Raw genomic sequence first — 22324 nt, 5'->3', positions numbered from 1 at the left:
TCCAAGTACAAACACAACTTCCCAAGGTTTCATCCTCTCCGCCACTGTGAAAGGCGGGACTGTAATGACTCCTGTGTAACAGGTGGGGGCCGGGCTCAGTGGCGCGCTCTGCCGGGTCACGCACGTGTGCGCGGTCTGAACCCCCAGCTCCGCTGGCTGCTGGGACTGGCTTCCTCCTGACGGGCCGATGGGTGCGCTGGGTGCCGTCCGCAGGTAGAGCCACCAGGCCGTCCCTGGCTCCTCCTCCTGCCACCCGGTGTGAGTGCGGCTGGCTCTGGTCCAGACTCGCACTGTGACCCTGAGCAAGTCTCCTCCCTTTCCTGGGCCTCTGTTTCCCCGCCTGTGAAATGGGGCCACCGGTACGGACCCCGCGGGGCCGGGGGCAGGCAGGGAGGCGCCCCGAGGTGCGGCTACCCTCTCCCCCGCCAGCGCGTCCACACCGCCTCGGAGCGCAACGAGCGGGCGCTGCAGGCCCGCCCTCCCCCCCTCGGTCTGGGTGAAAGGCCCCGGAAGCCCGGCCGCCCCGCCCCGCCCCGCGCCCGCGGCCGCCGGAGCCCCGCCCGCCTTCCGACGGGGGTGCGGCTCCAGGAAACGGCGCGCTCTCCGCTCGGCGCTCCGGGGACCGACGCGCCCCGGCCGGCCGCCCCCGGCGTCTCTGCCAGACCCACCGGCGGCAGCCCGGACAGCGGCCCGGGGCCGAGCCTCAGGCACCTCCGCACCGACGGGGCGGGCAGCGCGGCCAGGAGCCGGGAGCCATGGGGACCGGGGCGGGGCCAGCGGTCGCGGGCCAGCGGGAGCCGGGGCTCTGAGGAGCGGGGCGGCGGGGCCATGACCTCGGTGTGGAAGCGCCTGCAGCGCGTGGGCAAACGGGCCGCCAAGTTCCAGTTCGTGGCCTGTTACCACGAGCTGGTGGTGGAGTGCACCAAGAAATGGTGAGTGGGCGGAGGCCCGGGACCCCGGCTGGGACCCCATCCAGCCTTTGGAGCCGAGGCAACCCCGTCCCCGGCGCCAGGACCGCAGTGGCCCCCACCCTGGCTTGGCCCCTGCTGTCCAGGCACAGACGCTCACAAGGGCCCTTGCCGCTTGTGGGACCCCTGGGGTTGGGGGTGTGGGAGCCTTGAGGGAGTGGAGTCAGGACTTCCGGCCTGAGACTGTCTGCGCCCACACTTCCCTCAGCTGCGCTCAGGGCTGGGGGGGAAGGGAGGCCTCATGTTTGGGGCCCGAGGGGTGGTTCAAGGTGGCCAGTCTGGAGGTGCCGGCAGCCAGGCTGGGGCAGAAGCCTTCATGGGCCTCAGTTCAGCTCAGAACAAGGATGCTGTCCCCTCCTCCCCTGCCCACTTGTTGAGCCAGAGAATCCCCCCCCCCCCCCCCCAGCCGGACTGGGCTCTGGGAGGCTGGATTCATCTCCACAATGTCCTTAAAAGGGGAAACTGAGCACTGGGAGGGATGAGGAGGGAGGCGGGAGTGGCTTAAAGGGGCCTGGGAGGTTGTGGGTCGGGGAAGAGGAGGCCTGGAGAGGGCAAGGTAGTGGGGTGGGGGAGACATGTGGGGGTGCGGGACCTGGCCTGGGCTGCCAGAGGACCGAGGGGTATCTCCTTCTCCACAGCTGCCTAGGCCCCTGCGTCACACCCTAAATATATGTGTTCACTGGTGTCAGCTTCCCTTGGCTGGATTAGGGCACAGCTGAGGGGATCTTACCCGCCAGGCTAAATTTAGGCTCCCAGGAGGAAGGGCTGCTGGGGCAGGAAGAGACCTTGGGGTCCTTAGGTAGCTGCCATATTCCTGGTCTTGCCTGGGCCAGCCCTCTCAGCGAGGCCCGGAGCAGACGGGCTGGACGGGGTGGCACAGCACAGGGCTGGTACGGGAGGGAACTCGGGCCTCTGGCTTCTACCTTCTACCCTGGCACCCTGGGTAAGGTCAGAGGATACTGGACATGGTCCCGGAGAGCAGGCCAAGGGTGTGGGCAGTGTCAGCGCATGTGAGTCACGGGGGGCGGGCGGTCAGGGCCTCCTGGGCTTCTGAGCCCAGGTTAGGGAGCTGCCCCTGTCCAGGTCAAAGCTCCCCAGGAGGGCGTGCCCAGCCTGAGTCAGACTGGCCAGGCCCCGCCCTCCCTAGGCACCCTTGCCCACTTCCCCTTTCTGGGAAGGCCCCATGGATACCCCTGCTCCGCCGTCCCCTGCTGTTTGGGGTTGGGGAAAGGAGCTGGAGGCCTCTAGGGTCAGCTGGGTGACCTTTCCTGGCCCCCCAAGCTCTCCAGGTCTCAGCACCCTCAGGGTTTGACAAGTGAGCCGTTTATCTTGGCTCAGACTCCAGAGGGCAGTGAACTGGGTGAGCTCAAATGCCCTGGCAGGGGGCTGGATACAGGCCCTCAACCACCCCGCCCTCCTGGCAGCAGTGGACCCTCTGACCCAAAGGGGCCCTCTTCCTTCACGGCCCAGCCTTGTGTTAGCTCCGTGCCCGGGACTGGGCCCTGCACACTCTCCTCTTGACTGTCTCTGTCTCCTCACACCTCTGCCTGCCCTCGGCGTCTGCCCTGCTTATGCTGCTCAGCTTAGATAGAACCTGGAGGTCTTCCTTGAGGTCCCTCACAGGAGCCAGGCGCCCTGCAGAACTAAGGGCCAGGGCTCTGGGTTTGAGAGGTGGGACGCAGGGCCGGGTCCCTGGGCCCAGCAAAGGACAAAGGACTGGGCATAGAAGGGCCTGGGAGGGGGTCTAAGAACAGTGGACCCTCTGACTCTGACCAACTCGCACCCCTGCCCCCTACTCTGACTCAGGGCCTCCCCCCAAACTTGGACCTTGCACTGACCTGGAGCCCTCACACAGCCCATCCCTCCCCCACTCATGCTTCTGCTCCCACATCCAATCTTAAGGAGGCTCTGTGCAGACACGAAGTCAGCTTAATGCCTTTTTCTTCTTGATTAGCATTCTCCCCCCACCTTTGTTGTTCTGAGCCCAGAAGGGTCCTGCCTCTGCTTTGCTCTGCTCTGACCCTAAGAAGCACTTCACACATATTGTGAGTGAAGGGACTTCTTTCAGCCTGGGCTGTGCCTCTTGCAGGGTCCTTGCTGTGTGCTGGTCCCTTGCTCCCTGTCTTTATGATCCTGCTGACCTACATGGGGCCTTTGCCCTTCTGCCCTGGGCCCCACCCTGCCTCAGCAGCCCCACCCTGCTCCCTGCGGCTTCAGATAAGGGCTGTCCATGCCCTCTCCTGGGGGAGGGGAATGAGGGCAGAGGGTAGACCCTGGGGGACATGGAGAAGCTGGGCAGCCTGACCCAGCAGCCCCCCGCTTCTCCCCCACTCCTCCCAGGCAACCGGATAAGTTGGTGGTGGTGTGGACCCGGCGGAACCGACGCATCTGCTCCAAGGTGGGGGAGATGTTAGCTGGGGATACAGGTTAGGGCTGCGGCCAGTGAGGTGGGGTGTGGGTAAAGTGGGTGAGGGCTGATGGGGTCGTGGACTCCGGTTCAGATCAGAATCCACAGAATGGAGAGAAAGATGCGGTCAAAGTTGAAGACAAGGGCAAAGGGGGGGGGTGGTTAAGATTGGGGGAGGACTCAGAGTGCTCATTGTAGGCCCACAGCTGGCAGCCGGGCATCCAGAACCCTTACCGGGGCACCGTGGTGTGGATGGTACCTGAGAATGTGGACATCTCCGTGACCCTGTACAGGGTGAGTCTCTCGCCCTCCACGTGGAAGGGACTGGGCTGGCGATCACAGCCCCAGGGAACCACAGGGCTCCCCTGCTGGGCTGTCACTCCAAAGAGGAAAGACTGGTGAGACCAAGAATTGCAGCAGGGCCTGCCTGTTCAGCGTGAGTGGCCAGGAGGTCTCCTTGGAGGAGGTCACATTTACCTGCCACCGGCTCTAGGAGAGACAGCCGGGATCAGGAGAAGCTAGGGGCAGCCCAGGTGGGATGGACCAGCACGTGGGAAGGCCCCAACCAACACCTTCTGAGCCGGCACAGGCTCTTCTCCCGGCCCCGCCCCTCCCCCAGCAGCCCCTGTGCTCACCTGTGCCTGCTTTTCCCAGGACCCCCATGTGGACCAGTATGAGGCCAAAGAGTGGACGTTTGTTATTGAAAATGTGAGTGCCTGTGGTGGGCTGGGGACTGGGGTCTTGGGGACTCTGGGGCAGCACTGTACTCATTCCTCCAGCCCCTCCCCCTGGCCCACAGGAGTCCAAGGGGCAGCGGAAGGTGCTGGCCTCAGCTGAGGTGGACCTGGCCCGCCACGCGGGGCCCGTGCCTGCCCAAGTTCCGCTGCGGCTGCGGCTGAAGGCCAAGTCGGTGAAGGTGGTACATGCGGAGTTGAGCCTCACCCTCTCGGGGGTGCTGCTGCGAGAGGGCCGTGCCACGTGAGTGTCTGCCTGCCCTCCTTGGCCCTAGCTTTCAATCTCCGACCCCAACCCTTACTCCTGACCTCTGACCCCCAGGGACGATGACATGCAGAGTCTGGCGAGCCTTATGAGCGTGAAGCCTAGTGACGTGGGCAACTTGGACGACTTTGCTGAGAGTGACGAGGAGGAGGCTAATGGTCCAGGGGCCCCTGAGGCTCGGGCTCATGCCCCCCAGCCAGGTGGGCTCACAGCCGTGGACGTGGACTGCCACCAAGACCATATATAAGCCACTTGCCATGTGCACGCCCAGTGACGGGAGCTCACTATAGCCCAGGCAGCTCTGACCTGCCCTGCCACCCTGGTTGTCCAGGCTTGGCCCCTGGTCCTGTGGTGGCCTGGGTCCTTGGCTGAGTCCTGCAGGATGTGTTCCCAGGGTCCCCCTGCCCCTGGCCCTCTCTACCCCTGAGTGGGTGCCTCTCCCACCTTGTACTTGTCCTATAACAACTGTGCCCAAGGCACAGAGAGGGGCTGCCGTCCCCGCTCACCACCCTCACCACCCACGCTTATGCTTGTCGCCAGCTTCCTTATCCCTCCCGTTAGCTTATTAAGGCTTTTTTTCTGTCTGTCCTCCTGGTTCTCTCTCTTTTTCTCTGCATTCTCGGGCCTGTCTCTTCTCGCAGGCCGGGGCGGTGCCCTCAGGCCGGGGCGGCTCCCAGGTAGGCCCAGCGCTCTAGTTGGTGGGAGGGGGTCAGACCTTCAGGGCTCTGCCTTGAGCTGAACCTGCCCCTCCAAACCCTTCCCCAGATCCCCCTCGGGAGCTGAAGACACTCTGTGAGGAGGAGGAGGGCCGAGCACAGCCCCGGCAGGCAGGTGAGGCCTAGACCGGGGTTGGATGGGGACTGGACCTCCAGTCATGGGGCCCAGGCCTCAGCACCACTCTCCTTCCTTCTTCCCCAGCTGCCAGCCCGTCTAGTACTGAGGATACCAGCCCAGCCCCTGTGAGTGTCCCTGCGCCCCCAGCCAGGGCCTCCCGGGGCCAGGGGTCAGAACCAGCTACTGTAGTCGGGGGCCAGGTGGGGCCTGAAGCCCCAAGGCCCCCCGGAACCCCACTGGAGACAAGGTGAGCTTTGGAACCAGCCCCACCCCCATGCCCTGACCAGTTAGGAAGCTGCACTCCCTCTACCAACCTACCTCTCCTGCACCCCAGCAATCGGAGGGGAAGGGGGGTTGGGGCTGAGAGTGGGGGGCCAGTGACTCCTCCAACACCCCCTCCTGCTCTCTCCTCAGGTCCTCAAGACATCCAGACCAGGATTTGGCCCCCATCCCGGCCCCTCGGCTCCGGAAAGGCTCTGATGCCCCCTGGCCCTCAGTCCCCCAAGGGAAAGATGAGGCCCCCAAAGCCTCAGGGGCTCCCCCAGCAGGAGTGGGTTTTGCTGGGGAGACCCAGGCCCAGGCAAGCCCTCAGGAAGGGACAGAGGCCCAGGGAGCCAGGCCGAGCCCAGGCATTGAGGATGAAGGCTGCAGAAACTCTTTGGGAGGGCAGAAAGTCAAGGCTGAGGAAGGCACCATTGGGGTCAGGCCAGAGGCCAGTGGGGTGGACACTGAGCAGGGGTCAGGACCCAGAGGCGTGAACACCAAGAGGTCAGAGGTCAGAACTGGGGAGGCTGAAGAGAGTTCAGAAGTTAGTCAAGTGGATGCTGAGCAGAGGTCAGAGGTGAGACATGTGGACACTAAGGGACCAGAGGCTACAGGGGTGATGTCTGAGGCAAGGTTCAAGGGAACTCCTGAGGCTCCTCTGAGGGCCTCTCAGGGGAGGACAGGGGTCAGGACCCGGGATGAGGCTCCTACTGTCCAGAGCTCACCACCAGCAGAGCCTGCAGGGCATTCCAGGCATCTCAGTGACTCCGAGGGGTCCAGAGCTGTTGCAGGCCAGGAGAGAGGGGGTGCAGAGGTGAGGGGCGGGGCCTCTGGTGTTGGGGGGACAGGCCTGGAGCAGGGCCCCTCTGTTGGAGCAGCAAGCACCAGGCCCCAGGTGAGCAGGCCCCAGGAAGCCCCACCCACAGCTGACCAGGGGGCAATGTCTAGGGATCTGGGGGTCTGGGAGGCAGAAACTGGGGTCTTGAGCATCCTGGGAACAGAGATGGGGATGACAGAATCAGAGGTTTTGGGGACCCAGGAGACAGAAGCAGAGGGATCAGCGTTCCCAAAGATAGAGAGTGAGACAGCAGAAGCTGAAAGGTTGGAGGCCCAGGAGACAGAGGCAGTGAGATCAGGGGTCCCTGAGTCAGAAGCCGCTGGGATGGCAGAGTCTGAGGAACCGGAGACCCAGGAAACAGAGGCTGGGGCTACAGGAGTTCTGAGAACAAAGACGGGGTTGGCAGAGACTGAGCTATTGGGGGCCCAGGTGATAACAGGGGGCTCAGGGGTACTGAGAATAGAAGCTGAGATAGCAGAGCCTGCAATATTGGGGGCCAAGGAGACAGAGGTGGGAGGGTCAGAGGTCTCAGCAGTAAAATCTGAGGCATCGGGGACCCAGGAAACAGAAGTAGGAGGTTCTGAGGTTCCAGGGTTTGAGGCTGAGACAGCAAAGGCAAAGGTACTGGGGACCCAGGAGAAAACAGCTGGGGGTTCAGGGATCCCAGGGGTTGGGACTAAGACAGCAGAAGCTGAGATATTGGGGACCCAGGAGGTAGCAGCTGGGGGCTCAGGGGTCCCAGGGGTGGGGACTGAGACAGAAGCTGAGATATTGGGGACCCAGGAGGTAGCAGCTGGGGGTTCAGGGATCCCAGGGGTGGGGACTGAGACAGAGGAAGCTGAGATGTTGGGGACTCAGGAGGTAGCAGCTGGGGGTTCAGGGATCCCAGGGGTGGGGACTGAGACAGAGGAAGCTGAAATATTGGGGACCCAGGAGGTAGCATCTGGGGGTTCAGGGGTCCCAGGGGTGGGGATTGAGACAGCAGGGGCCCAGGAGACAGAGATGGGGGATTCAGGGGACTCAGGGCCAGAGGTTAGAATGGCAGAGGCTGAGGGACTGGGGACTCAACAGACAGAAAGGACTGATTTGGAGGCTGAGAACGCTAAGGGCTCTGGGGTCCTGGAGGCAGAGACTGGGCTCTGCGGGAGCTTCATGTATGAGGCGTTAAAGGCCCCAGTTACTAAGCATAGAGTTTTAAGGTCCCAGGAAGCAGAGGCAGAGACTGCAGTTTTGAGGGTCCAGGAGTTGGAGGCTGGGGATTTGGGGATTTCAGAGGCCAAGTCTGGGGTGTGGGGGGCCCCTGAAGCAGAGGTGGAAGTTTTAGGTCCTCCAGAGAACCAATCTGGTGTTTTTGAGGCCCAGGAAGCAGAGGCTGGGGTCTTGGGAACCGAGAAGGGGAGAGAAGCTGAGGCCAGCCTGATTGAGACGCAGGTGGCCAGTGGGGCAGGGGCTGGGGTGCCCAGGCCCTCAGGGGCCTCTTCCCCAGAGGAGCCTGAAGAGGACAGGAGGCTGCCCAGCAGCCAGGTAGGGAATGGGGGCTGCCGAGGGCCCAGTCTTGTGCTTTCCACTAACCTGGGGCTGAGCTAACGGCGGCTCTGCATGGACCCACCTGGTCGACTGGGGTGAGGTGGGATGGGCTCAGCTTCAAGGAGCCCCCTCGCCCCTTCCTCTCTCAGGATACCCTGGCTCCCCCACCCTGTCTTCCCTGGGTTGCATGGAGTGGGACATCCTTAAGCTGATTTTTCTGAGCTGACCTTGAGGTGTGGCTGCTGTGGCCTCTGATCTTGCCTGGGGGCCACTGATCTCTTAGGTGACTTTGGTAGAGAACCCCAGAGCCGGAAACTCCTGCCTGGCTCCGTGGCTCTGGCCAGTGGTCTCTGGTGCCTCCGACAAACCCAGAGCTGGGGCTGTTTTATGCCCAAGGGGCAGAGGGCACATGTTCACATTCCCTAAGCCCATCCCTGTGTCCCCAGGCACTACCTGCCCTGGTCAGCTCCAGCCAGTCCCTACTGGAGTGGTGCCAGGAGGTCACCGCTGGCTACCGTGGCGTCCGAGTCACCAACTTTACTACATCCTGGCGCAACGGTTTGGCTTTCTGTGCCATCCTGCACCGATTCCACCCAGACAAGATGTGAGCCACCAAAGGGGGTGGGAATGAAGTGGGGAGCCTGCTAGGAGGGCAGTGTGGACCAGCCTCTGACCAGAGCTCTCTCCACAGCGACTATGCCTCCCTTGACCCACTCAACATCAAGCAGAACAACAAGCAGGTGAGCTGGGAGGGAGCAGTGCCTGGCGGGAAGGAGGGTCTAGAGCAGCGGTTCTCAACCTTCCTAATGCCGCGACCCTTTAATGCAGTTCCTCATGTTGTGGTGACCCCCAACCATAAAATTATTTTCGTTGCTACTTCATAACTGTAATGTTGCTACTGTTATGAATCGTAATGTAAATATCTGATATGCAGGATGTATTTTCATTGTTACAAATTGAACATAAGTAAAGCATAGTGATTAATCACAAAAACAATATGTGATTATATATGTGTTTTCCGATGGTCTTAAGCGACCCCTGTGAAAGGGCCGTTCAACCCCCAGAGGGGTCGCGACCCACAGGTTGAGAACCGCTGGTCTAGACTAGAGCCTAGGTCCAGGATTGCGGTCCCAGTGTCTGTGGGAGAGGAGGCTGGGATGGTGGGCCCCAGCCGCGGCTTTTGGAAGTTCTGCCACCTTTTATCCTTTTGGTCTTTTAAAATTTAAATTGTTCATTTTCCATCGTTTAGTTGTGTGGGGTTTTTTTGTTTGTTTGTTTGTTTTTTGTTGTTGTTTTTTTAGCTGTGTGGGTTTTTAAAGCATATTTCCACTAGTTGGTTTTTCCAAAACCGCTCCTTCGTGCGCAGTTGCTGGGCTACACGAGCGTTGCCCTGTTGCTACTTTTCCTCCAATGGGGGAGTGAAGGCGTTGCTAGGCAAACCCTGGCATGCGGGTCCTGGGGACCCGGGGCGGTCCAGGGTGGGGCCACGCGTAGCTGGGCAACGACCGCCAGCCCCGGCCGCCGCCGCTGACGCCAAGCACTCCGTCCCTGTCCCTAGGCCTTCGATGGCTTCGCGGCCCTGGGCGTGTCCCGGCTGCTGGAGCCCGCGGACATGGTGCTGCTGTCGGTGCCGGACAAGCTGATAGTCATGACCTACCTGTGCCAGATCCGCGCCTTCTGCACGGGGCAGGAGCTGCAGCTGGTGCAGCTGGAGGGCGGTGGCCGGGCTGGCACGTACCGCGTAGCCAGCACCCAGCCCAGCCCGCCCGACGACCTGGACGCCAGTGGCCTGGCACAGAGGCTGCGGGAGCACCGGGCAGAGTCGCCCGAGGAGCCCAAGGAGCCGAAGGAGGCTGCGAGCCGCGGGGAAGGGGCGGCCCCCGAGGAGGCTTCCAAGGACCAAGGGGCCGAGGCCGCCCAGGAGGCGCGCTCTGCGGAGGCCCCGGCGGAGGGCCCCGGAGCCCGCGCGTCGGTGCCCGCGGCTGAGGCGCTGGTGAACGGGGCCGGGGCGCCGGGCGCGGGAGGCGGCGTGCGGCTGCGGCGGTCCTCGGTGAACGGGGAGGCCGGGCCGGTGCCCCCGCCCCGCGCGCACGGCTCCTTCTCCCACGTGCGGGACGCCGACCTGCTGAAGAAGCGGCGCTCGCGGCTGCGGAACAGCAGCTCCTTCTCGGCGGACGACCCCGACGCGGGAGCCACGGCCGCGGTGAGTGCCGCCCCGCCCCGCGGGTGGGTCCTGGGAGCAAAGGGGCGGGTCCGAGGGGCTTCAGGGCAGAGATGGCGGGGGGAGAGGGGGGAGGGGTACCCAGCAGGGCTGGGGGGACACTCTCTGATCAGGGGGACCTCGGTGCTGGCGGAGGAGTCAGCGAGGCCCACCGGGCCCAAAGCGACCGCGGGCAAGAGCCCTGGCCGTGGCCGCCAGCCTAGGTACCTGCCGGTGGTCTCTAAGTCTTGGCACCCCGTTCCTGGAATCATGGGCTCTAGAGGGAAATTCCCAGGAGGCTCCAGGCTGTCGGCACTCGGGGCGCACTCTGTGTGGCCTTTAGAGAGGGCTGGGCCTTTCTTCCCCTGCAGGTGGCCCGGGGCAACCAGTAGCAGTCGCTGCCTTTCGAGTTGGGAGCAAGGCTTCCATACCCAGGGGGGCCATGCAGGGCCTCCCAACACCAGCGTTCTCTGACTGGGGTCTTTAACTCCAGATGCTGGAGACCAATTTCCTCTTTTCTGTGGTAAGGGGAGGTTGGAGATTGGAGACCCTGCTGGGCACCCCTGTACTCTCAGCCCCTGCAGGTCTCAGGTCAGAGTCTGCCGGGGTGTCACGTGGTCACTACAGATCTTAAAGGGGAGAGGGTCCCAGAGAGGGCAGGGGTTTGCTCAAGGACTCAGAGCCACTGAAGTCCAGGCCATGGGCTTCCAGCTGGGGTCCGCCCACTGCCCACTACATCATCCTGCCTGTCAGGCCACTCCAGCCCTCAGCCGCCCAGGGATGGCTCCTGAGTTCTAAGGAAAGGAGGGATTAAACGGGAAAGCCTTTTTTGAGCCAGGCCGATAGGACAGGCAGGTTTCCCAGGGGGAGAATGGGAGGGGCGGTTCTAAAGTGGAGGGGCCCCGCACAAGCAAAAACATGGCAGCAGGACATCTGAGGTCTCGCGTAGGGAACTGCCAGGCCTCTCGGGTCAGGTCCGCAGGTGGTGGTGAGGCAGCCTGGGGAGCAGAAGCCTTGAGGGCAGCGTCAGAGGCACAGCACTGAGCCCGTGATGAGAGACAGGGAGGCCCAAAGGCCCTCATAGGAGATGTGATGGACAGGAGTCAGAGGGCACCGCCACTCGGCCGAGCCAGTCTGCTGGCCTCTGGACACAGCCTTGTGAATGGCAGTGGCCGCCCAGGGGCATAGCTCAGTGGTTGAGCATCTCTCTACCTATGGACCAGGAGGCAGCCAATCAATGATTCTCTCATCATGGATGTTTCAATCCTCTCTCCCTCTCCCTTCCTCTCTGAAATTAATCAAAATATTACAAAATAAAATAAAGGGAGGCTTCATCCTACCGTCTTCTGGGCCCAAGTTCATCCTACCGTCTTCTGGGTCCTTCCGAGCCAGGCCTCTTCCTGCTCCTGTCCCACAGGAGATATCTGACCAGTGGGGCTGGAGAGGACTTCTCCTCATTAGCCTCTCCCATCCCCCATGCTTCTTGTGTGCAGCGGGGGAATGTCAGGCCTGGCCTCACCCTTGGGCACTCCCCATGTCCTGGAGTAGGATGAAGTCAGGCACCTCGCAGCTGGGGTGGGGCTGAAGCCATGCCATGAGGAGGGCAGGATGCCTCTGGCGCGGTTCAGCAAGGCTTCCCGGAGCAGGGGCCAGACATCAGGGCGTAGGAAGGGGAATTTGGGCCAGACGTGAGGAAGTGTTGGAATTCCCACCAGGGCTGGTGTGAGTAAGCTCAGTGGCTGCTGAGGTTGGGGTTTCTCCACCGTCCTGCCACTGCCTGCCTGGTGGTTGAGCTCTTGCTGTGTGCCTGGCCTGCCTCCACAAGCCCTCACTGACTCCTCACAATGCCCCTTCCTTCCAGGGAGGAATGACTCTCCCATTTTGCAGGTGAGAACATTGAGGCTCAGGGAGAGGATGAAAGAGGCGAAGGGAGTTGATACAGGTGTGAACCCAGCTTCTGAGCCTGAACTCCTAAATGGTGCCTTCTTCTGGGCCCAGCACTAGTGACTGGTTGTGTGACCCTGGGAAAGCCACTGACCCTCTGTGCTCTTTTCCTGGCGATGAGAGGCAAAGGCTGACAGTTCTTTGCAGAGTCGCCTTGAAACCCACTTCGGGGATCTTTCTAAAACGGGACCTGTGTTTTCCCTCAATGTCTCTCTGGAGCCTGCAACTCCAGGTTACACAGGGCTGGGATTTCTTCCCATCTGACATTCAAGAACACAAACAGAGGCCCCGTGGTTTTGTTCAGCCCAGAGGCAAGCAGCGAATCGGTGGCCAAGCTGGGAACAAACCTTTGGATTAGACAGCCCTGGGCCCCAGGCCAGGCTCTGTATGAGCCTCATCGCTGACCCTCCATTTCCTCATCTGTGAAGTGGGGATAGTAGTAGTCCCTGCCTCTCAGGGTTGTTGGGAGAATTAAATGAGCTAATACATGCATAGTGCCCAGCGTATGAATGCTGAAGCAATCTCAGCTATTCTTTAATGATAATAATAATGTTTTAGGTTAATCAGTGTACTCTGAGTGCATTCTCTGGGCCCCACCCTGTCTGCAGGGGCTACTTCTGGCCAGGGAGACATGGGTAACCAACAGCCATGATGGGGTGGGGGGTAGGGCTATGATGGGGGAGGCCCAGGAGGCCATCTGCCCAGCCTGGGGCTCAGGGAGGCGCTTCAGGAGGCAGGAAGGTCAAAGAGGGAAGCAGAAAGCGGTTTGGGAGCCCGAAGGGGCTTCTGGAGGAGGTGGAGCTGAGCCGGGTCATGAAGGTCAAGTTGACTCCAGGCTGAGGAAGCTACTTGGGGAAGTGAAGTCCATGACTGTAGCTGGAGGGTGGTGACTGGGTGGGGTTCAGGGTAGTGGGAGTTGAGGCTGCAGCTGCCGGTAGGCCTTGGCAATGAGGCTGGGGGCTGGCGAGGTGGCGGTTTTAGGAAGACCCTTCAGTTGTGGCCTTCGGGTTGTCAGCAGGAAGGGCATAGGTAGTGGCTGGTGAGGAGGCCACCACTGACTCAGGCCAGAGAGATGGCACCTGAGCAAGGGGTGTCTAGGGCTCCCTCTCAGAGGGGTGCAGGGTGGGGTGGACAGTGGGGTGACCTAGAGCAGGAGCCATCAATGGAGCCTGGCTGTCAGCTGAGCTGAAAATTGGGGGCCCCCAGGTCTATCCTCGGGAATCGCCAGGGGCAGGCACATCAGGGGCCAGTCCTGCCCTTCCAGTCTAAAATGGGTAGTTTTAGCCCTAACCGGTTTGGCTCAATGGACAGAGCATCGGCCTGCGGACTCAAGGGTCCCAGGTTCGATTCTGGTCAAGGGCGTGTACCTTGGTTGCGAGCACTTGCCCAGTGGGGAGTGTGCAGGAGGCAGCTGATCGATGTTTCTCTCTCATCGATGTTTCTAACTCTCTATTCCTCCATGTAAGAAATCAATAAAATATATATTTTTGAAAATAAACAGAAATGGGTAGTTCCAGGCAACTTTCCTGTTCTGAGTGATATGTGAAGTGGGGCTGGCATAGAAATTGGTAACAGGAGAGCACCCCCTTCTGGTCACTGGGTGGAGGTGCTGGCTCAGGATGGCCACATCAGGCCAGCTCTGTCCCTGTGTGGGGCCCTGGCCATGATGGAGATGCCAGCACCAGGTGACAGGAGTCAGAGGTGGCCGGAGAGAGGGAGCGCCACGGAAAGAGAGGCCGCAGTTGGCCGCTTCACAGCCTTTCACCCCTGACTCTCACCAATACTCTGTGAGGACCCAGGAACAAGGTTGGTGAGGCTCAGAGAGTGGGAGTCGACCGGCCAGGACCATAGGGCTAGGGATGGAGAATTCTTCCTAGAGGAGCTAGGGGCTGGGGTGCTGTGCATGCAGGACTGGAGACAGCTGGATGGGCAGGGTATGGAATCGCGGGTCCTTCCCTCCGTGTGTAAGGCTCTGGCTAGGTCCAGGGGGATTGTTGGGCAACCCCTCCAAGCCGTCACTGTCTCCTTCCTCCACAGGAAGGCCTGAGCCCTGCCCCCAGCCCACCCCCAGCCCCAGCCCCAGCCCCACAGCAGCCCTCTGGTGAGTAGTTTTGAAGGGGTGAACCCAGCTCAACTCCAGCTGCTCATTGGTCCTGCACTGGGGACCTCTTGGGGGCAGGTGTCAGTTGGAGGTGACTTAGCCTGGTCTCTGTCTGCAGGTGGCAGTCCCCCATTGGAGGAGCCATCCCCAAACCCAGGGGAAGAGGCTGGGCTGGTAAGGTGGGCTGAGGTGGGAGGAGCTGATGAGTGGGCACTTCCTAGGCAGGGCCTGGGCTGAATCCACCCTGTTCCCCCTCCCTTTTTACCCCAGCAACGGTTCCAGGACACAAGTCAGTACGTGTGTGCAGAGCTACAGGCCCTGGAACAGGAGCAGAGGCAGATAGATGGGCGGGCAGCTGAGGTGGAGACGCAGCTGAGGAGCCTTATGGCATCAGGTGGGCCAGGCGTCTAGAGTCCACTCCCCAACACATGCCACCCGATCTGCCCAGTCCCGCAGCCCCTTCCTGACCGTGGGAGGAGTTGGGGGAGGCGGCTGGGTTCATCGTCCCCATTTACAGCTGGGCACGCTGAGGCCCTGAGCAAGGGAAGCAGCTTGCTGGAGACACACAGCTCTGGCTTCTGGGATGCCATAAGGGAGTGCCCCCCCCCGCCCCCCCCCCCCCGGGTTCAGGGGCAGGCCTGGTGACTGTCAGGCCGGGCTCAGGTGCCAACAAGCTGCAGGAGGAGGTGCTGATCCAGGAGTGGTTCACACTGGTCAACAAGAAGAACGCTCTCATCCGGAGGCAGGACCAGCTGCAGCTGCTGTGAGTGCTGGCCCCGCGCTGTCCAGGCCCCACCCGGCCACCCCGGCCCACAGAGCAGAGAAGCTTTGCTCCTTTGATGAGAGCGACTCACTGCTTTCTTCTCTCTATGAAGGTCTTTTTGAAAAATTGCTCAGCCATCTTATTCCCCCCTCCCCCAATTTCCTGTTTAAAGTGTGTACCTCTTAAATTGGTGCTAATTTTACAAATGAGAGAAAAATGTGGTGCAGACAGGTCGGGGCTGAGTGCCCTAGTTTGACCCTGTTCCTTTACAGTTAGGGAAACTGAGGCCCAGAGAGACCTGAGCTGGTTCCCCCAGTGGCATCAGAGAAGCCACTCTGGCAACAATCGCCTTTGTAGTCCTGCATTTTGGATCATTTTTCAGAATAATTTTAATTTAACACTTGCTGTTTATGAGTAGTGTTCATGCAAATAATCCCACTGAGTTATTATTTCATTTTATTATTTTTTTAATCCTCACCAGAGGATATGTTTGTTTTTTCATTGATTCTAGAGAGAGAGAGGAAGGGAGAGAGGGAGATATATCCATTGGTTTGCCTCCCATATGCGCCCCAACTGGGATTGAACCCACCACCATTCAGTGCAGGGAGCGATGCTCTAACCCACTGAGCAACACACAGGGCTGTTTCTTGTTTTTAAAGGGCGGGGCCCCCTGGCCGGTAGCTCAGCTGGTTAGAAAGTCATCCCCACAGGCCAGGGTTGCAGGTTTGCTCTGGTCAGGGCACATACAAGAAGCAACCAAAGAATGCATATGTAAGTGGGACAACAATATCAATGTTTCTCCCTCTCTCAAATCAATAATTAAAATAAAAAGGGGTGGGGGTGGGAGGAGACAATATACACTTCCAACAATTGGGGAACAGTTGGAACAAAAGAGATGGCTGACTCCAGGAGAGCGCTGTGCCCTCAGCCCGGCCCTCGGGAGAACTGGGGGGTGAGGTGCGTGGGGGCCGGGAGTGGCTCTCCCGGTCCCCTTCCCCTGACCCGCACCTCCGCCTCCCAGCATCGAGGAGCAGGACTTGGAGCGGAGGTTCGAGCTGCTGAGCCGGGAGCTACGGGCCATGCTGGCCATCGAAGGTGGGAGATGCGGCCGGAGGGGCCTGGGTGGAGGACAGGGCCGCGGCCGGTGCCTCCTGACCCTCCGCCCCTTCCGCCCTCAGACTGGCTGAAAACGGCGGCGCAGCAGCACCGAGAGCAGCTCTTGCTGGAGGAGTTGGTGTCGTTGGTGAACCAGCGCGACGAGCTGGTCCGGAACTTGGACCACAAGGAGCGGATGTGAGTGGGGCCAGGGCGCGCTGGGAGGTGGGAGCTGGGAGGTGGGAGCTGGGAGCTGGGAGCTGGGAGCTGGGTGGGCCCGGGAGCTGGGAGCTGGGAGCTGGGTGGGCCCGGGAGCTGGGAGCTGGGAGCTGGGTGGGCCCGGGAGCTGGGAGCTGGGAGCTGGGAGCTGGGAGCTGGGTGGGCCCGGGAGCTGGGAGCTGGGAGCTGGGTGGGCCCGGGAGCTGGGAGCTGGGAGCTGGGAGCTGGGTGGGCCCGGGAGCTGGGAGCTGGGAGCTGGGAGCTGGGTGGGCCCGGGAGCTGGGAGCTGGGAGGGCCCCGGAACTGGGAGCTGGGAGGGCCCGGGAGCTGGGAGCTGGGAGCTGGGAGCTGGGAGGGCCCGGGAGCTGGGAGCTGGGAGCTGGGAGGGGCCGGGAGCGGGGAGCTGGGAGCTGGGAGGGCCCGGGAGCTGGGAGCTGGGAGCTGGGAGGGCCCGGGAGCTGGGAGCTGGAGCTGGGAGGCCCGGGAGCTGGGAGCTGGGAGCTGGGAGCTGGGAGGGCCGGGAGCTGGGAGCTGGAGCTGGGAGCTGGGAGCTGGGAGGGCCCGGGAGCTGGGAGCGGGAGCTGGGAGGGCCCGGGAGCCGGGAGCTGGGAGCTGGGAGGGCCCGGAGCTGGGAGCTGGGAGGGCCCGGGAGCTGGGAGCTGGGAGCTGGGAGGCCCGGGAGCTGGGAGCTGGGAGCTGGGAGCTGGGAGGGCCCGGGAGCTGGGAGCTGGGAGCTGGGAGCTGGGAGCTGGGAGCTGGGAGGGGCCCGGGAGCTGGGAGCTGGGAGCTGGGAGGGCCTGGGAGCTGGGAGCTGGGAGCTGGGAGCGGGAGGGCCCGGGAGCTGGGAGCTGGGAGCTGGGAGGGCCCGGGAGCTGGGAGCTGGGAGCTGGGAGCTGGGAGGGCCCGGGAGCCGGGAGCTGGGAGCTGGGAGGGCCCGGGAGCTGGGAGCTGGGAGCTGGGAGGGCCCGGGAGCTGGGAGCTGGGAGCTGGGAGCCGGGAGCCCGGGGGCGAACCCCCGAGCGCCGGGCATGGCCCCGCGGCTGACGCGCACCCGCCCCGCCCCAGCGCCCTGGAGGAGGACGAGCGCCTGGAGCGCGGCCTGGAGCAGCGGCGCCGCAAGCTGAGCCGGCAGCTGAGCCGGCGCGAACGCTGTGTGCTGAGCTGAGCCGCCGCCGGAGTCCTCGGCTTTCCGGTCGCCGCCCGGCGTGCGCTCCCGACGACCCGGCCCCTCGGCTGCCGCGCGCGGCCTGTAGGGGCCGCTGTCGCTCCTTCCCCGGGAGGGTCGGGCGGCCCCGGGGGCCGTAGGACCGGAGCGGCGGGGTGCCGCGCCCTCGGGCCGTATTTATTTGTCTGTGTGTGAGTGTGTGCGTGTTCGCGGGGGCTGCGGGTCTCCGGAGCGCCGCGCAGAACCCCTCCTCGACGGCAGGGCCCGGGTGGCCAGCCCCAGGGGAGCCGGGTGGCTGTGAACTGCCGCGCCCGCCCCTCGCTTCCTGTTCCCGGTGAGCAATAAAGTTGGACAAGGCCACACGGACTCTTTCTCGGGGCAGCTGGGGTTTCAATGGACGGAAGGGGTTGGTGCTTAGGCCGATAAGGTTGTCTGCGATCCTCGACGGGGCTGTGGGGCTTTGAGGTTCCCAGATGCCAATGGAGGCGGGACCTCCCAAGGTTGATGGGGCTTTGGGTTCACTGCAGGGAACAACCATTTCCAAAGAAGAGACAAAAACAGAGGTGGGGTTGTTGACCATTTTATTTATTTATTTTTTTAAGATTCACTCTTTTTAAAAAATATTTTTATTGATTTTAGAGAGGAAGGAGAGGGAGAGAGAGAGATAGAAACATCAACGATGAGAGAGAATCGGCCGCCTCCTGCACACCCCATTGGGGATCGGGCCCACCACCTGGGCAAGTGCCTTTGGCTGGAATCGAACCTGGGACCCTTCAGTCCAAAGGCTGACGCTCTATCCACCGAGCCAAACCAGCTAGGGCAACCATTTTATTTTTTGTTAACATTTTATTCTCTGAGGTTCTCATATCCATGCTTCCCCTTCATCTCTAGAGAATTCCCCTCGGGCTTCTTCACCTGAAAGGAGTTAACTCCATCACCGAACACCTGTCAGCAGGCGGGGGCCTGTTCTGGGGCTGCAGTTGAGGGGGGCAGGGTGCTGAGGGCCAGTTCATCCTGACCCAGGATGCCACCTTGGTCCTCAGCAGTCAAAGGGCCACTGGACCCAAAGAACTTCACCAAGGCACGGGCCTGTGGCAGCTCCGAAAACGTCTCCACTGCCAGCAGCATGGCCAGGAGCCCCAGGAGCAAGTAGCCTGGGGAGAAAAGGTTCTCGGGCAGCTTTTGGGGAGCCGATGATGCTCTCTGCCCACCCCCTCGCCTGGGGACCCACCCTGGTACCTGATGCCACTCACAATTCTCTGCCGAGTTCTTCCAACTGAAATCCCCTACACCTGAGAGGCTCAGCCTCCCCCAGTGGTGTATGGGAGTTGTAGTCCAGGCTCCTCTCCTCCCACCTGTGCTCGTGGGCAGCTGAACTCACCGAGAAGTGCGATCTGGCCAAGGTGGTAAAGCACTGGATTCAGGTCACGGCCACGACCAGGCAGCAGGTCCCCCAGGCCGATGGTGCTGAGTGAGCCGAAGCAGAAGTAGATGGCCTCCAGCAGGCTGTCGTCGCCCTGCAGACCCCACAGCAGCAGCGCTGGCAGCAGCACGAAGATACCGGCCACTAGCAGGCCCAGTCCAAGTGCCTGCAGCAGCGCGGCCCTGGCTGGGGTCAGCTGCCAGCGGACAGCTACCCAGGCAACCGGGCAGCTGAGCAGAGGCAGCAGGCAGTGGCGCAGTGTGGCCACAAGTGCTAGGGAAGCTGGCAGCCCCAGGGCCGCGTAGACCACACAGAAGGCCTTTCCACCTGCTGAGAGCGGGGCCATGTGGCCGTAACCTGAACAGGAGAAGGACAGTGGGCAATGAGCCCTTGTGTGCATGCCTGCTAGGGTCCCCACTTCCCCCAACAAGCCTGTGGAAGGCTGCCCTCTAGTGGCTGAAACTGCTGGAACCGTTGGGGCCCATGCTCTGGCTCTTCTCATCAACTGGAGAGCCTTGGGCAAGTCCCTTAACCTCTCTGGACGACTCTTTTATTTTCTGGAAAGTGAAAAATTAAAAGAGACAGTCTGCCCTCAGTCCTCTTGGGGCTGGGACAATTCTGAGAATTGCTGTCCTGCCCCAGAGGGAGCCTGGCTTTCTAAGATCCTCAGCTCTGCCTTTGGCAGATACTTCTGCCCCCACTGGGCAGGGCATCACCCACCCTCTCATCCCCCAAAGGTGTTTTGAGTTCTCCTGTGAGCTGGGCCTTGCGCTGGAATCTGAGTCTGCTCAGGCCCTGCCATGCGGTGGGGGAGACGGGCAGGAAACCGGTCAAGGCACCACAGGAAGAGCTGCAGGGGAGGCAGCATGCGTGAGAAAGGGCCTTCAGTGCCAGGTCAGCTTCTGGAAAGCAGGGAGAGGTGAGAAAGCGGGAGAACAGGCCCAGCTAGTCCAGAGCTTGTAAACTCAAACGCCTCGAGGAGCCAGGCAGTGGTGGGGACCAGGAGACAAAAGGGAGTGGTGGGGACTGGGGTGCACTGAGAGCCTGTGCTCTGCCTCAAAGGCCAGGCCCTGTTCCACTGCTGCCAAACGTTGCCTTGCAGGAATTCTGGCTCAATGCAAATAGGTTTTCTGATTTTTCCAACAGAAGTTGGAAAACAGATTAATTTTTAAAAAAAATGTAGAGCCCTAACCGGTTTGGCTCAGTGGATAGAGCGTCGGCCTGCGGACTGAATGGTCCCAGGTTCGATTCCGACCAAGGGCATGTACCTTGGTTGCAGGCACATCCCCGGTAGGGGGTGTGCAGGAGGCAGCTGATCGATGTTTCTCTCATTGATGTTTCTAACTCTCTATCCCTCTCCCTGCCTCCCTGTAAAAAATCAATAAAATATATTAAAAAAAATAAAAAAATATGTAGAGACTTTGCTGACAAAAAAAAAAAAAGACACCAACCAAAAAAACCAGGGCTGTGTGTCCCATTGCTTTATTTCTTCGGCCCTTCACACATGCTGTTTCCTCTGCCAGGAATTCCTTCACCCCTCATCTCTGTGCCCCGGCTAACATCTCATCAAGACTTCTCACCTGGGAGCCTTCCCTCACGTTCCCTCCTGAGCCAGTGCTGCCCATCTGTACGCCCGAGGCTCACTCCATTTCCCCCCACCCAATCATCCATCCCATAACGTGTTCCCTGCCTTGCTGCGGGCCCATGGGGTCTTGGGCACCTCTCCTGGGCCTCAAAGTGTGCCTTGGGGTGGGGCTGGGGAGGCCACGCCCCTCCTGGCAGCTGAAGTTGAGGCACCAGTTGGGGTGTGTTGGTGTGGAGAGACCCAGCTGTGATGTCAGGCCTAATAGAGTCTGGGCTCTGCCTGGCACTTTGGAGCTGGGGGAAGGGTTGTACCCCCAGGGGCCCCAGGGGGCGCTGGAATTAGGAGGCCCCCTCTGCCCAGCCACCTGGCAGCCTTACCCGTGGTGGTGAGGATGCTGGCGGTGAAGAGCAGGGCTGAGGGCAGATCCCAGTTCCCAGCCTTTGAGACATTGCCCAGGCTGGAGATCCCATGGGCCTGGGCTGCCAGGGCGGTGCCCAGCAGCTCCTCCAGTGCCCCGGTTGGCAAGCATGCCCCGTACTCCGCCTGGAAAGTGGCCAGCTCGGCCCTGAGCTGGGCCTGGAGCCGGCGTGCTGGGGGCCCCTCCAGGGCCTGGAGCACCGCAGCCCCAAGGCCCAGAGCCAGCAGGTGAGCCACGATCAGTAGCCCGTATCGAGCCCAGGGCCTCAGCCCCCCCATGGTGTGCGCCTGGGAGTCTGGGGTGTCCTGAAAGCTGGCTGCTCCACCTCACGCAACTGGGAGGGTTGGCAGGTGGGGCCGGGAGGAGGTGCTGCGTGGGTGGCTGAGCGTGAGGGAAGCCTGGGACGCAGCTGGGCGAGTGTGAGTGGAGGCAGAGGAGGCAGCTCAGGCTTGGCGATGAGCTGGATCGCTCCTCCCAGGTTCTACGGCCAGTATTTGCCCAATTCCCCAAAGCTGGGGTGGTGAGGACCAGGGGAGGAAGGCGAGGCCCAGAGAGGTCAGTGACTGGCTCAGAATCACACTGCAGCGTTTACTCGGGGGCACGACTACTCAGTCACACACGCCCCATCCGCTCAGCGGCGGCCTGGATGCCGAGGACAGCGGGAGAGGACAGACACACGCCCCTTCCTTTCTGGTGTCCACACAGGAACCTGTTGGCAAGGAAGCGTGAGGTTCACGGTGTCATACGCTCCCTGAAGGAAACCTGGGCCATGGGCGAGAGCTCAGGCTGGGGCTCTCGCTGGGAAGGTTCCTGTAGGAGTGACAGTTTAGCTGCGGATAGAAGAGGCTAGTCAAGGTGGGGAAGAGCTGGGGTGTGAGAGGAACGGGCTGAGAGGTAAGGACACAGGGCCTTGAGGATGTGTGGCCCAGGAGACCTGCGGGGGCATTACTGTATGCATCCCGGACGGAAGGTGGTGGCTGGGCAGCTGAGTGGGAGAGGCATAGGGGATTGGGGTGGGTCTGCTGGGGACAAGGGTGGCAAGGTGTTGACACAGAGCGCTTGGGAGAGATGGTGCTGTCAGGTCCCCGTTCCAAGTCCTTCCTGGTAACTCCGAACACTGCAGATGGCGAGCCTGGCTGCCATGCACCATGAAGGGGAGGGGAGCCCGGACTGGGACTCGCATAACCCTCAGAACCCCACGGTAGTAAGGAGAGCGAGTGGAGCCAGGTGCCAGGGTAGGTGACTCCCGTGTCCAGACCCCGCGATAGGCAGTCAGGACAAACCTCCACAGTGCTGCCCAGAGGGCTGTGTGTTCCTGAGTTCAGCGAGCTGCCCCGTTGGGAGCAGCATGGCCAAGAGTCCCAGGGGAGGTACCACGAACTGGCCCCAGAGGCTAAGCAGGGCCCTTCCGGCAGCAGGACTAGTCAGGTGAAGTCACCGGCAACGGTGGGAAAAGCCTGGCAAGGGTGAGGAGGTGGGTGAGGCCAGTTTGTGTGGGTGCCAGGGTGGCTGACAAGGGCCTTGAATGCCTGACTGAAGCTGGTGGACTTGATCCCAGGAGAGGGGTGTGGTGC

At 61.7% G+C, this 22324-nt stretch overlaps 2 protein-coding genes across 20 annotated transcripts; one reads left to right on the top strand and one right to left on the bottom strand.

Moving 5' to 3' along the window:
• Positions 1-557: 557 nt before the first annotated feature.
• EHBP1L1 (EH domain binding protein 1 like 1) lies at positions 558-19916 on the top strand. Of its 19 annotated transcripts, none has more exons than XR_004970611.1 (21): positions 559-932; positions 3309-3366; positions 3574-3669; positions 4030-4083; positions 4175-4353; positions 4432-4574; positions 5016-5051; positions 5140-5205; positions 5293-5455; positions 5623-7834; positions 8284-8441; positions 8529-8577; positions 9396-10040; positions 14019-14082; positions 14201-14256; positions 14353-14476; positions 14746-14845; positions 15867-15940; positions 16024-16138; positions 17225-17658; positions 18216-19916. XR_004970611.1 is itself a non-coding variant. In XM_036326642.1 (21 exons), the coding sequence occupies exons 1-21, from the start codon at positions 829-831 to the stop codon at positions 17322-17324; spliced, it is 4521 nt and encodes a 1506-aa protein (XP_036182535.1). In that variant the 5' UTR covers positions 559-828; the 3' UTR covers positions 17325-17684. The 19 variants fall into 19 exon arrangements, 18 of the variants coding, with proteins under 18 accessions (XP_036182537.1, XP_036182535.1, XP_036182533.1 ...); XM_036326642.1 differs by lacking the exon at positions 18216-19916 and having other exon boundaries at positions 5623-7171; positions 7247-7834; positions 17225-17684; XM_036326646.1 differs by lacking the exon at positions 18216-19916 and having other exon boundaries at positions 561-932; positions 5623-6367; positions 7673-7834; positions 17225-17684.
• Positions 18139-22297, bottom strand: KCNK7 (potassium two pore domain channel subfamily K member 7). Its single transcript, XM_036326661.1, has 3 exons — positions 20710-22297; positions 18706-19104; positions 18139-18478 (listed from the first exon to the last, which is right to left on the bottom strand). Exons 1-3 carry the CDS (start codon positions 21026-21028, stop codon positions 18273-18275), a joined length of 924 nt encoding a protein of 307 aa, XP_036182554.1. The 5' UTR covers positions 21029-22297; the 3' UTR covers positions 18139-18272.
• Between the last annotated feature and the right edge of the window lie 27 nt (positions 22298-22324).

The sequence above is a fragment of the Myotis myotis genome, unplaced genomic scaffold (genome assembly GCF_014108235.1).
Source record: "Myotis myotis isolate mMyoMyo1 unplaced genomic scaffold, mMyoMyo1.p scaffold_m19_p_10, whole genome shotgun sequence".
In the NCBI taxonomy this organism is placed as follows: domain Eukaryota; kingdom Metazoa; phylum Chordata; class Mammalia; order Chiroptera; family Vespertilionidae; genus Myotis; species Myotis myotis.
This window is presented reverse-complemented; position numbering and strand designations above follow the sequence as displayed.

Excerpts from the sequence above, each read along its gene's own strand:
- EHBP1L1 (XM_036326640.1), top strand. The coding sequence starts at position 829 with ATGACCTCGGTGTGGAAGCGCCTGCAGCGCGTGGGCAAACGGGCCGCC. Across the intron at positions 8,442-8,528 it reads CGATTCCACCCAGACAAGAT|CGACTATGCCTCCCTTGACC; the intron begins GTGAGCCACCAA and ends CTCTCTCCACAG. Across the intron at positions 14,083-14,200 it reads AGCCCCACAGCAGCCCTCTG|GTGGCAGTCCCCCATTGGAG; the intron begins GTGAGTAGTTTT and ends CTCTGTCTGCAG.
- KCNK7 (XM_036326661.1), bottom strand. The coding sequence starts at position 21,028 with ATGGGGGGGCTGAGGCCCTGGGCTCGATACGGGCTACTGATCGTGGCT. Across the intron at positions 19,105-20,709 it reads CAGCATCCTCACCACCACGG|GTTACGGCCACATGGCCCCG; the intron begins GTAAGGCTGCCA and ends TCTCCTGTTCAG. Across the intron at positions 18,479-18,705 it reads TGGCCAGATCGCACTTCTCG|GCTACTTGCTCCTGGGGCTC; the intron begins GTGAGTTCAGCT and ends TTTTCTCCCCAG.